At 35.5% G+C, this 13,533-nt stretch overlaps 1 protein-coding gene across 1 annotated transcript; it reads left to right on the top strand.

The window, feature by feature from the left end:
• Window positions 1–1,182: 1,182 nt before the first annotated feature.
• On the top strand, window positions 1,183–11,846 carry LOC129263825 (uncharacterized). Its single transcript, XM_054901737.2, has 2 exons — window positions 1,183–1,255; window positions 5,773–11,846. Exon 2 carries the CDS (start codon window positions 5,898–5,900, stop codon window positions 7,233–7,235), a length of 1,338 nt encoding a protein of 445 aa, XP_054757712.2. The 5' UTR covers window positions 1,183–1,255; window positions 5,773–5,897; the 3' UTR covers window positions 7,236–11,846.
• The last annotated feature ends 1,687 nt before the right edge of the window (window positions 11,847–13,533 follow it).

Below are 13,533 nucleotides of genomic sequence, written 5' to 3'. Positions count from 1 at the left end.
TTCTGCTAGTCAAATATAGTTCCAAAGTTGGTATTATTTTTTCCCAATATTGGAAAAGAAAGTTCAGTAGTTACCTTCCATCTAGATTCAGTGTTAGATGGACAATCATATATTCATACACTTTGTCAATCATATGTAGAAAAAAAAAAGAGAATGGGTTGGCTCGAATGAATATCTTTAAATGCCTTCCTGTTGTTAATAGGCCCGTGCAACCTGTAGGCATGTATATCAGCTATTACACAGCCCTATCACATACATGAACATGTACAATGTATAATTTCTCAAATTCTGACTGCTTCCGATGTAACCATCACTAATGCGTCCTATCCTTCGAGAGATTTATGCATCAAAGCCTATTTATTATCAAAGAGTTCTTGAAAAGACTGGCAACAATAGCATTATCACACTCAAATGATCTGTATTCAAAAGAATGCATTGATCTGCTTGCACGTTCTTATGCAGTCTTTTTTACTTCGTGTCTTCCCCACTGTGAAGAATGTTTGACTTTCACAGGAAAAATATGTCTGGCATTTTGTTTGCTTTCAATTTTGAGTGAAATATGAAGGATTCAATATTGTTCTGACTTTGATCTCTGCGATTCAGTGATGCATCTTTATTGTACCAACCATGTGTAAATATTAATTCCATTGACCATTTGCTTGCATAATAGTTACCTACTATAAACATATAAAATTTATTTAATCTTCAAAAAAAAAATTGAAGTTTAGAGATGTATAAAGGTCAAGGGATTTGATGAGGATTATATATAAAGTGAATTGTGAAATGTTGATTATGAATTTACAATCTACCAAGGAATTTGTATGCAGGGTACATATAAATTTGTACAGGTAATTAATTAGATATCAGCTCTCTAGATACAACCTACATGTAGAAGTACATTATCACCGTCTGAATACATTTTTCAATTCATCTAATGTTTCAACAGTGTATATTAACAGATAAAAGGAAAATCAGACTAACAAACAAAACACAGAAAATGTGATCAAAATGAGACAACGAATACAAAAGTTATATTTTGGATTACTTTGGGGAAACATTGTGTTTTGTATTTTATCATGAAATTTTGATTGTGCAGATTTTTACCTCAATGATTGGAGGAAAAAAATGGATGATTGCCTGTGCAGTGTGTCATTTTTGTCTTTTCTTCTTTTTTATTAATACAGGATTTTATTCTCAAATGGAATCATGATGTGGCTTTGTGAAAGCTGGAACTTTTTTTGTCTTCCTGCCCATGGTGAGTCAGTGGTAGGGAGTGTTTCACAGAACTATGCGTACTTCAACTTTGTATAAACTATAAAGTAATGCATGACTTTACAGATTATCAAGATATTTCCCCTGTTCTTGAGAGAGTAGGACAGAATAAAAACCAACAAATTTTTACAGTAATTTTTTTTTTCATTAAAGTGCCTGCTATATATAAAGAATTTTAAAATGCAAAGGTTCAGTGTAAGAAATACACTGTACATGTAGGCAATGAGCAATCTTTAATTTCCCTCATGAAATCCAAATTGCCTCTAAAGTTGAAGGAATTCGGGCGATAACAACTTTTCCAAGATCTGCCACTAACAATATTCTAGAAAGTTTTAAAAATCAATTTTCTACATTCAGCACTATATTAAAATAAGATATATCTTTGCAGCGATGTTAGATCAAAAAGTTGACTTGAAAAGGAGCGTGATCGGTTCATCACGGACGGACATTTGATAGATTTTGAAAACTTTGAAGGCTTGTAACAAATTAGGAATAAGATGAACATGGTTCCTTTGTGTTTTATAGTGAAGGGTAGGACAAAGTATGCTGAATGATGAAAAAAGTTTGTTGCCATGGTTACCTACAAACATAGGTAGCCACTAAATGTGCCATATCACGGACGGACACGATAGAAATGTGGTTTTCAGAACTTTTAAACATTTTTATTGTTTCTATCTAAATAATTGTTAATGCAACTTACACTCGGGTATGTTAGCTTCTATGTTCAGCATATTGAATTCTTAACCAATATCAAACTTCTGAGAGAATTGCAAATATTTTCCATCTCGGACGGACATCTCGGACGGACATCACGGACGGACACAAATAAAATACATTGGAAGTACCTTGTAAGAAGTTCTTATTACTTGTTTGGGGGAACAAATGCTAATGTATTGATGATTTGTACATTTTTTTAATATGATTAAACAATATTAGTTGCACAATCAAGTTGCTACAACTTCAATCAAGTTGCTACAACTTGATTTAAGTTGTAGCAACATGATTTCTATGCTAGACACACAAAATAATCTAGCCATATGATTGCTTTTAAAGACAGTTCTTTTCAAAATCAAATATCCTAATGCACATTGTCTTCTTTTCAATTTAGAGAATACTGTAGTTGGTACCAAATCAACATCCAGTGGATCAATGATCATGTTGATTCTTATCATGATGATAAATGTTCATACATTTTTAGGCATCAATTTTCGAAGAGCACATATTTTTTTTTTATGTCCATTATTAAGTAAATCCAAAAGATTCACAGGTTGCTGATCATTATGCTTGTTTGGTGGATCAAGTATGACCACAACACTTGTCCAGGCTCTCTTCAAATTCATCTTTTGTCCATATTAAAGTGGAGACACACCTTCATATCAACAGCCCTCATGTATTTAGGCACTGACCAAATCCAAAATTGAAATCAGATACCAATTAAACTTATAAACACTGCAGTGCAATTTTTTTTTATGAATTGTATGCATTTTCAGATTACCAGATCAGCAATTTGCTCAAAATTAGCTCCAAAATGGACTTTAAAAAAAGGAATTATGTACTTTTCACAAGCCTCAAGGACGTGATGTCATGTTCTGTTAGAAGCATTGTGAATCCATAGGTTTGCACATGGAAAAAATGATTTTTTTTTCCTGCTTATCAGAATACCCCGGTATGCATTCTACTTTCTTCTTTTCCATCACTTTCTGCAAGCTTCAATTGATGAAATATACAGCTTTTGACTTATTCTTGCTCTATTTCATTTCCTGCTTATTGGCATACATGTAGCTTCCAACTCTATCTGCATTCCAATTATGTTTTAAAAAAATTTCCTGACAACAATTAAGCCCCAATAACAGCCAAAGAAAAATTACACAAAAAATTGTGAAGAGTTGTAGGTTTCCATCCATTTGAGTTCTGAATAATTCTCAGTACCATTTTTCACTGCAAATTGGAACTAAAATTAAATTCATAATCTGCTCAGTATTTGCTCATTGTCTGTCCGTGATGAAATTAATGTCCGTCTGCGATTATTTTGATTGATTTATGATATGGATAAAATGTATGGATTTTAGCTATATTCAAATGAAATGATGTAGTGTCTAGTGAGATGCTTCTGCACACTTTTATTTTTGTTCCTATTCTGATAAAGAATAAAAAGCTGAATCCATACATATTATCCATATCATAAACTCAATAAAAATGATCACGGACGGCCATTAATTTCATCACGGATGGAAATTTCAAAATGGAATGTTAACATCTACCAGAAAAATTTACTTCCCATATTTTTTCTACTAATTTATGTTTGATGATAGATTAATGTTTAGAGTACAAGAAAATCCAAACCAAATTGGAGTAGCTTTGAAAACAATAAAACTAGAGTGAATTGAATTTGAGTGAATTTACATTGTCCGTCCATGATCATTTTTGATTGAGTTTATGATATGGATAAAATGTATGGATTTCAGCTATGTTCAAATAAAATGATGTACAGTGTTTAGTGAGATACCTCTACACCTTTTTATTTTTTATTTCTATTCTGATAAAAAATAAAAAAACTTTTTATATTTTTTTTTCATCACGGACGGAAATTTCAAAATGGAAATGTTCACACCTACCAAAAAAAATTACTTCCCAATATTTTTTTTCTACTAATTTATGTTTGGTAATAGATTAATGTTCAGAATGCAAGAACATCCAAACCAAATTAGAATAACTTTAAAAACAATAAAACTAGAGAGAATTTAATTTGAGTAAAAATGTCCGTCCGTGATGAGAGGTAATAGCACCCCTACGAATAAAATGGACTATTCAAGTACTTTCGGATTTATCAATCTTCATGAAACTGAGTTCTTTGAAACCTGAGATATCAAAGATTATCTTAAAAGCAATTTTGATAGAAATATCTATAAAAAAAAATTTCACCTCAATGCTAACCCTTAACCGATCATGCTCAAAGTTGAAATGAAATGCCCCCTCCCCTCCCCCCCACAAATTGAATACTTGCCCCAATGTGGAAAGAATAGCCCCTAAAAATGAAAAGTTCATGAATGTATTCCTACCTTGCAGTGAATACATTGTTTTTCATTTTTACAGGAAATATATTTTTTACTTGGTCTACATGTATCATGTAGGTCCTATGCATTTCATAAAGCTGTTCATAAGTTAGAGTGAATGGTGATCCTTTTTGGGGGGAAGTAAATAAACACCAATAAAAATCTTGTGTACTCATTAATACTACAAGAAAGGATCACCAGTCATTCGTAAAGTCGCTTTGATAGTTGAGGACAATTTAAAATACGTACAGATGTAAAAGTGGGGAGATATTTCATTTTTTGCATCAATTGTTTATTAAATGGTGATTAAATGTACAGGAGTGGCCTAGTAATTTGGCTAATGATATTCTGATACAGCTCATTTCCCAACTACAGTGGACTACCATTGGTGTATTCAAGCAGCTTTCTAATCATACATTGGAGTTGGTGATCCCGCTTTCTCTGACACCCAATTTTCCTGTCCATTTATTACAGGCAGCATTTTCATTTAGAACTGTGATTGGTCTTTGAAGTGAATGAACACTCAGTAACATAATTCATTTAAAATGAAGAGATATTTCAGCAGCATAGACGTTAATCTTAGAATTGAATTTGAAATAACAAAATAAATTCTGTTAGTGATGAATGAATGTGAAGCGTTGTGGCCCAGTGGATTAGTCTTCTGACTTTGAAACAGAGGGTCGTGGGTTCGAATCCCAGCCATGGCGTAATTTCCTTCAGCAAGAAATTTATCCACATTGTGCTGCACTCAACCCAGGTGAGGTGAATGGGTACCCGGTTGGAAGAAATTCCTTGAATGCTTGAGCGCCTACTGTAGGCAGCCCAGCAAAAGCCGGGATAAAAATAATAGCAGGGCCCGCTGGGAGAACAGTTTTCAGAACTGTAGTGGCTTCCCTGGGTAATATACCCATATTGTTATTGTAATTATTATGAGTATTCATTTCCAAGGACCAATCCCAGAATAAAAATGCTGCCTGTATAATCATGAATGGGAAGATGGGGTGTTCATAGAAAAAAAAACTGGGGCCATATTTATAGAAACACCGCACTACATGAAGAATCTCTATCACTACTAGTAATCAAAACACCAACATGATACATGTGTATGAACAGCATAAGAGCGTTCGAGCAATTTTATTCAATTATTCACCTTCATGTCAATTCAACACAGAACTGCAATTTGACCTGGAAGTATTTGGAATGTACATGTTTGCAATGCAAAGCATGTCCGCACTATTCTGATCATCTGCATTGCAAAAAATTAACCATGGTGTAGGAATTATACAATTTGTGGTTAAATTTCAGCCTATCTTTTGGCAGAACTGCCGGGTTCAACTTTCCATTTACCATTAACCCTATGGTCTTCCGAATAGATTGAGATACAAGTGGTTGACTGACGACCCTTCATTGTATGTTAACAGACCTTTTCATGATATTTTCTCTGCAGATGCCAAAGGAGTCAGCATGAAGAACTGCCAGAAAGGAGAACAACATTCTGCAGAGCCAGATTGTCAGGACACTTGAAGCATTATTTTCTTGTGTGAGTGGAAGCAGTATTCAGGAGACATAACCATGGGTTGCACACACTCGAGGTCTGAGGACCTCTATAAGAAGTCCATCATCAATTCAGAAACATTTATTGGCAGTATCACCGAGACCCCAGGGTACTTCAGTCGGACGGTCCACACCTTGGACTTCCTTGAAAACAAGTTCCCTAATCGAACAAAAACAGAGATGTCCTATACTGGACCCCCTTCCCACCTTCAGAACTCCATTGACGTGCATCCATTTTGGAGTGAGTTTGGGCGCGAGTTTCAACCGACCGATCGCTACAATGACATGTCAAATGGTGATGTTCCGCGAGGGTTGCTTCCTGGAACGGACACTGCCCAGGAGATGAGAAATCTTGAACAAAAGGAATCAATGAAAGACTTGCGGAACCAGGTGAAGGCCAAGTTGGCCCAGGTGAGACCGATCCCGGAGGAAGAGCGGGAAGAACCGTCGCAACCGCTTCCTGGTCAAGGTATGGACGAAGTGGACTCTGTAATCATCCCACCGCTGCCACCAAGTGAATCCGTCCAGACAAAATCATCAGAATCAAAGAGACCGGAATCACCGAAAAGGAAAACGGAACAATACCCTTTAAACATCTCAGACAGTACTTTGGATAAGGAAGCGGGAAGTTTCCAAGCAGAGAGAGCGGCCTTGGATCTGTTGGACTCTGTCATTATGGATAGCATGAACCTTGAGGACGGAGATGACGAAGAGGATGTTGTTGTGACTCCTCCGGTTATAGAGGACAGCAATTGGTCGCTGGGTACAGAGTCCTTCATGAAAGTCGAAATGCGCAGGCGGAACTTGGACAAGCCTGTTCCAGGCGTGATGCTTGACACAAGTAATAGGAACTCTCAGAATGTTCTCCGGTCATCCATGTACTTGCCGGATGCAAATTTCATGAATCCGCATAGCGCAGCTGCTAAGTCCACCCAAAATACGTCTGTTTTGGCCTACAGGCTCGAAGCGGACCATCGAAATGCTCTAGACATCCGACCCCGACCAAAGAGTTCACTAGGTTTTCCAACGGACAAATCTCTCAGTAATGGGCTGAGTAATAACAGTATTGATACAGGAGTGTTTTCCGACAGCGGCACAACGAATAGTGCATCAAGCAACGACAGTGGGATCGGGTCGGGAGGGGGTGTGCGAGACTTGGTGAAGATTTACAACGAACAGACGCGAACATCGACAGTGGAACCGTCTTGGAAGAGGCATTCAGCGAACCTTGATAATTACGGAAGAGGTGCGCAGAGCCGTAATGAAAACTTGCCAAAGGACAACGACCCTGTGCCTAAGCACTCTGCCATCTTGGATGAAATTCGTAAAGAGCTTCAGTTAAATCTCTCAAGCTAGACTCTTTAATATCGATTTTGTGATGGTTTTTAAATGAAGCATGACAAGGTCTGAGTCTGTCATGCCGGTTTTGGGTCTGTTTACCCATTCCATAGTTCCAATGGAACAGGCTAGTGCTAGTAGAACAACTCGGTCTGCCTTTATAGACCTAAGATTAGTGTGGTCTTTTTTATATTAGCCTTAATCAAATGAGCTCTGGAATCTGAAGTTGCATGTGGTATATTCCATTTTCTTCTTCGAATTTTCAGTCTCAAATTTGCTTCAAGAACAGGTCCCAGATTATTCTGAATACATAAAGAAATCTATGACTCATGCTTTTTGAAGTATACATAAAAATGCCACCTCTGTTTCCATGTTCAGGTTACATTATAACATCTTGAAACAAACTGCATTCTATCAGCAATTCAGCATCAACATTATGTTGTTAATTTGTAATCTATCCTTATCATCAATATATTGACAATTAGATGTCTTGACAATATTAATGTGCATGTACATCAATTTGTAATTATGCATGTACGTGTATGAACAGATGCTATTTATACTCAAAACTATTATTTACACACATTGTGTGTATTGATTTTGGTGTAATGTACATGTATTCAGCTTTAACTGTACTTTTATTTATCATGGGTGTTGAATTGTGGTTGATCATTGCTCTACATTTTTTGTATTCCAGGTACATTATATGGGCTATTCCACGGTTACCCACATTACATTTGGAGACACCTTGACTCATACTTGGAGCTGTAACTCCATAATTATTGATAGGAACTAAAAATCTCTTTATTACAACATAGTATGCAGTCTGACTATCCTTTGTATAAAAACAAAACTTGGGAAATTTCATTATGCTCCTGGCAAATATTTGAAATGTGTCGGTTACTCACGTTACATGATTTGGACATGCATAAAATGAAAAGTGGACATAAGTGAAAAGTGTCCTCATGCAAGGCGTTTAGGAAAGTTGATTATATCCATTTCAAAAAAGTATATTAGGGAGACAAATTTGTATATAATTAAAAAAATAAAGAACACATGGTTTTTACTAGGGGTGCAGATAAAGTGGTTACTCACGTTACGGTTCTGATGGGCTGTATGTACAAAGACACATTGAGCTCATGTCCACCAACCTATGGAATTACCCATATGTATTAATTTCCATCTCTCTGAGGGAACAAGCAGTAGAACATTTTGCTTTTTATAAACAATGAAATGTATTCCGGGGGCTCTAAAAGCTTGGTGATATTTGTACAATTCAAGTTGTCTGAAATTTCGAAATTCCACACGAGGGAGACTGTTCCTAATGACAGAGATCAATTGAATTTGAATATATGTTACACAGGCGTGTTCATGTACATATATTGCAATCACACTCGCCCCTGCTGGAAAGAACACACTGTCATGTCGTGTGAACACAGTTTGTTCACATTGTGGACTATGTGAAAGTATCATTCACAATTTCACACTGTTAAAATGCTCAAATTTAACAGTGTGAAGATATTTTCATACTGTGGACACCTCGACGGTGTGACTGTTTGCAGCGTGTTCACACGGTCGACTGTGTGTTCACACTGTTGAAATGCTCATTCAACAGTTCGAAGATATTTTCACACTGTGGACACCTCGACAGCGTAACTGTTCAGTGTTCACAGCATGTTCACACAGTGGACTATGTGAAATCTGTGATTCACACTGTTGAAAACTTGAAATGCTCAAATTCAACAGTGTGAAGGTGATTTTACATTGTGTTCCACACTGTGAACACACTGTGGAACAGTGTGTTTTTTCCAGTAGGAACATGGCTTCATGTTCATATAAATACATTTAGGCCAGTACAGTATTTCCAAGACAGTGCAGATGACCCCTGCGTAATGACAATGTACTTGTGTGTTACTGTTAATACGTGTATTTGAGCTTGTAAGCATTCCAATGTAATATCACCTTTAGCATTGTATTTTGTATTGCATTGACATAAATGGTCTGTAGTGGTATTCATTTTCTTTATTTGAACTACAGTCAAAGCTACATATAAGACCTCCCAAGGGAGACATGAATAGCGGTCTCTTTGAGCAGGTGGAGTTTTTTGGACAGGTACTTGTGATACATGTTTCAGTCTTGCTTTATATCCATGCCAGTACCAGCTAGTTTTTCTTTCATTGATATGGGTAATTTTTTTTAAATATATATTAGTTTATCATTTTATTTGATGGGCAATGTTAACTACATGTATGAAAAGAACAGTAAATGAATAAAGATGAATTTGATTTTTACCCATTTTTTTTTTTCATAATGCTAATGGACTATTGGGGATAAGCAGGGAATTGTAATTTGTACATTCATGGTACATACAATCGTACAGTTCACAGAGCTACATGCAAATATTGCTTTAGATAGGATTTTCCTATTTTTCGAAATAATTTTTGCTATACACACCTTTATGGGATTTATGAATTTCTTTCCTAATTTAGACCAAAATCAGGGCTATTTTTCGATCAGAAATGTTGAGAATTTTATTTAGAGATTACGCTTTTCTTAAAGATTGGAACAAAGTCTGAACATGCCTAAAATTTCATGATTGTTTTTTTTTTATCATTATTGTTATGGGCTATTATAAGCAGGACACATTATTTTACAGATCTATGAAAGGAGATGCTATTACACATACAAATGTAGTTTGGTCTTGCTTAGGTGACTTTTATTTGTTTAAATTAAAAAAATTGTAAAGGTCTTTGTTAGCCAGCCTTTTTATATTTTGTAATCAATAATAGAATTATAATTCAAATGGTTTTGGTAATGATCCGTAAATTTCAGAAAAAGCGAATGACATATAAGCTGCATTTTTATACATACATAAAGGTCATGTTTGATTTTTTTTTTTCATTTTTTAATCATCACCAAGTGCAAAAGCCTACAGGGCCACAAGCATTGTTTAAATTGAAAAAATTGTAAAGGTCTTTGTAAGCCAGCCTTTTTATATTTTGTAATCAATAATAGAATTATAAATCAAATGGTTTTGGTAATGATCCGTAAATTTCAGAAAAAGCGAATGACATATAAGCTGCATTTTTATACATACATATAGGTCATGTTTGATTTTTTTTTTCTTCATTTTTTAATCATCACCAAGTGCAAAAGCCTACAGGGCCACTAGCATTCCGGAACGGTCTGTTTTTGTTTTTTCTGTAATCATTGACAATTTTTTTTCACTCTCATTTCACTATAGACCAAGTACATATACATGAGACACTGAACTGTAATTAGTTGTATTGAATGGGAATGGTGTCATGATTTAAATGTTGGAAGTTTGAAAAGATGGTGTGACATATACTTCCCCTGCTTTTAATCTGAAAATGTATAATGTCAAATCACTTTTTTGGACATCATGATAATTGTAATAATGATAATGCAACATTTATTTAAGACAATGTTTATATGTGTTGCAGCATGATTACCCTAGACAGCTGGCAGCCGTCTGTTTTGAGGAGTTTTTTAACATTTTTTTTTTTTAAGTTCTCCTCATACACAGACGGCTCGCTAGCGTGCAGCCACCATTAGGGGACTTGCAATGCAAAATCCCCCCGTCGGGGCTCTTCAATTTTTGTCTTTAATCAATAAACATTTTGAAAATTAATGCGACCAAAATGCAAATTGATATTCCCTCTTGGCATTAATTGCCAAGAAACGGTGAAAAATCGAGTTAAAAGGAACAAAAACAGTGACTTACCTCGGCTGTCGCGCAAATTCACTTCCCCGTTTTATCCGATCTTAAGTACATAAACATATGGCCATTGAGTCCCCTGTACAGATCGCGCTAGAACTTCGGTCTCTGTATTTGGTGAGTGAAGCCAACGGAGTTCAGCTGAACAACCAACATAACAGAGACCGAAGCTTTTGGTCTAGATTACCCCAGCTAAGCTCAGCTACCCTGAATAGATGCTTAAGCATTCAAGGAATGCTTTCCTACCAGGGGCCCGTTTCATAAAGGACTTACAACTGTCGTAACTTTGCCTTTATGGCAACTTCCCTGACAACAGGGCTCAGCAGCCAATCAAAATTAAGGTTTCCATGGTAGTTACCATTAAGGCAAAGTTACAACAGTTGCAAGTCCTTTATGAAACGGGCCCAAGTTGTCTATAAGACATGTACTACAGAGTGGGAAATGTACATAAAGACCTTACCAGAGGATGACGGTGCTGTGGTGGATTTGAACCCTAGACCTTGTGATTCAAAATCCTAGCCCCTTTTCCCTGCAAAACAATCAGTTAAATTGTTGATATTGTGTGACATGCAAAGACACATTCATTCATTGATGTAGTTCTTGTGTTTATTGTAGCTCTTTCAGCTCCGACGTGTGCTTTGAAATTATTTTGTGGTGATTTTTTGTTTATAGTTTCAGATGTGTATTTTCATACAGATTTTACTTCATTATTTAGAGTTCAACTAACAATATTTTGCTTAATAATGATTTGTTAAAAAAAAAAAAGAATTTGAAAAAGGGAAGAGATATTATATCTTCATAAATGTATGCAGCTTCAATCAACATTATGGGCTCGATTAAAGTGTTATGATAATCCTATTCTGCTTTTTCATTTATCCATTGCTTAATAATATATTGAAACAGTATCTTCAAGCAATTTACAGTTAAACCTGTCTATTAAGTTTATTCAAGAGGAAACACAGAAAGTGGCCACTGAAGACCTTCATAGACTGGTTCTTTAAACACATATTTATATTTATAATTGGGAGACAATTTTTGGGCCGTTAAAGACAAGTTTTCATTATAGTCAGTTTGTCAATAGACGAGTTTGACTGTTATTATATGTATTCAAAATCCATACAACTCTTCTTTTTATTGGTTTTTTTAATGGAATCTGTGTTGTGCCTTTTCTGTATTAATCCACCATTCCAAGTTATAGTATTTGTCAGTATTGTTCACCACAGGTTGTAGCGTAAGAAGGTAGCATTAACCGTTAGATGGAATTGGATGTATTTATGGTGTCTGTCGAAAATATGATAATTATGACATGATTGAATTCACCAAATTTGCCATAATGGTATGAACATAGAAATAAAAAAATATTTGGTTGATGAATCGAACCAGGGCCTTGTCTTACAATGAGGTATGATTGGTCCAATCAACCTTAATTGTATGGAAATCCATCAGTGTCATTTTTTTTTTCTTTAGAAAATTTGCCCTATAGATGTCCTTTGAAAACAAAGAGAAGCTCAATGAATTTTCAAGAAAACAATGATCGTATGAATATACGTCATATCTAGAAAATATTTTGAACGCACGTGTATGTCCATTGTAGATGGTGACGTTGCTGGTTTTCCATAGTTGTGGTTGAGAGGATCAATCGTAAGTCTTTGTAAAACGGGGCCAAGGGGGTATTTCGCAGAGCTGTTTGTCAAGTTGCGATTGACTTCATGAATGAGTTCATAAATGACAGGAATATGATGTGAGCTAGTCTGCGGGCACAGACCCTGATTGAAAATTTGATCAACAAGCGGGTCTTCACCAAAGACTAGAACATAACTCAACACCGTTTCAAGCGAGAGGGCCTTCAGTACACAAGGCATTGTATGCTGCACATTCAGACCCTTGACTCAAGAGAAGGGTTCGCACACTAGGGATAATAAAATGTATTTTTTTACTTGGCTCGCTGTATTCCAGTTTGTATAGTCATTCGTAACTTTTTATAAACATCTTTGTGAAAAAGTCCCCACGAATAAACATTTACATGTGCTACTCGACAGTCGACAATGACCTCAATGTGTTTGATGTTCAGGAAAAAAAATATATTGTGGGTATCGGTAAACCTGAAGTATCGTCCGATAAAACAAATCTTTTGAAAGATGCCAGTTTATTTGGTAAATATCCAAACTGCATGAATGTACTTCTATTTGAATATGAATTTATTTCTTCAAATACACTTCACATGAAGTATATTAATATTTAACAAAAATTTGAATATTGTATCATCTTTATTTTCATTTTATGCAGCATAATTTATCATGTTCATGTATTCCCTTGTTAACTGCCTTCATGGAGTTTTATATCGTGACCGAAGTTATGTGTACATGCATACATATAGAAGGACTTGCTCTCTTTTTCATCTCATATTAGTAAATTTTCTAAATGTTGACCTGTGAGCCCAAAATGATTATTGTGATGAACACAGAAAACATTACCTAGAAACCTGATGTACTTTCTCATGGGTGCGCCCACATTTTGAAAACATGATTTTTTTTTTGTTCTAATATGGTCAATGAATGGGTTAGATATTAAGGGATG

The sequence above is a fragment of the Lytechinus pictus genome, chromosome 6 (genome assembly GCF_037042905.1).
Source record: "Lytechinus pictus isolate F3 Inbred chromosome 6, Lp3.0, whole genome shotgun sequence".
Lineage (NCBI taxonomy): Eukaryota > Metazoa > Echinodermata > Echinoidea > Temnopleuroida > Toxopneustidae > Lytechinus > Lytechinus pictus.
This window is presented reverse-complemented; position numbering and strand designations above follow the sequence as displayed.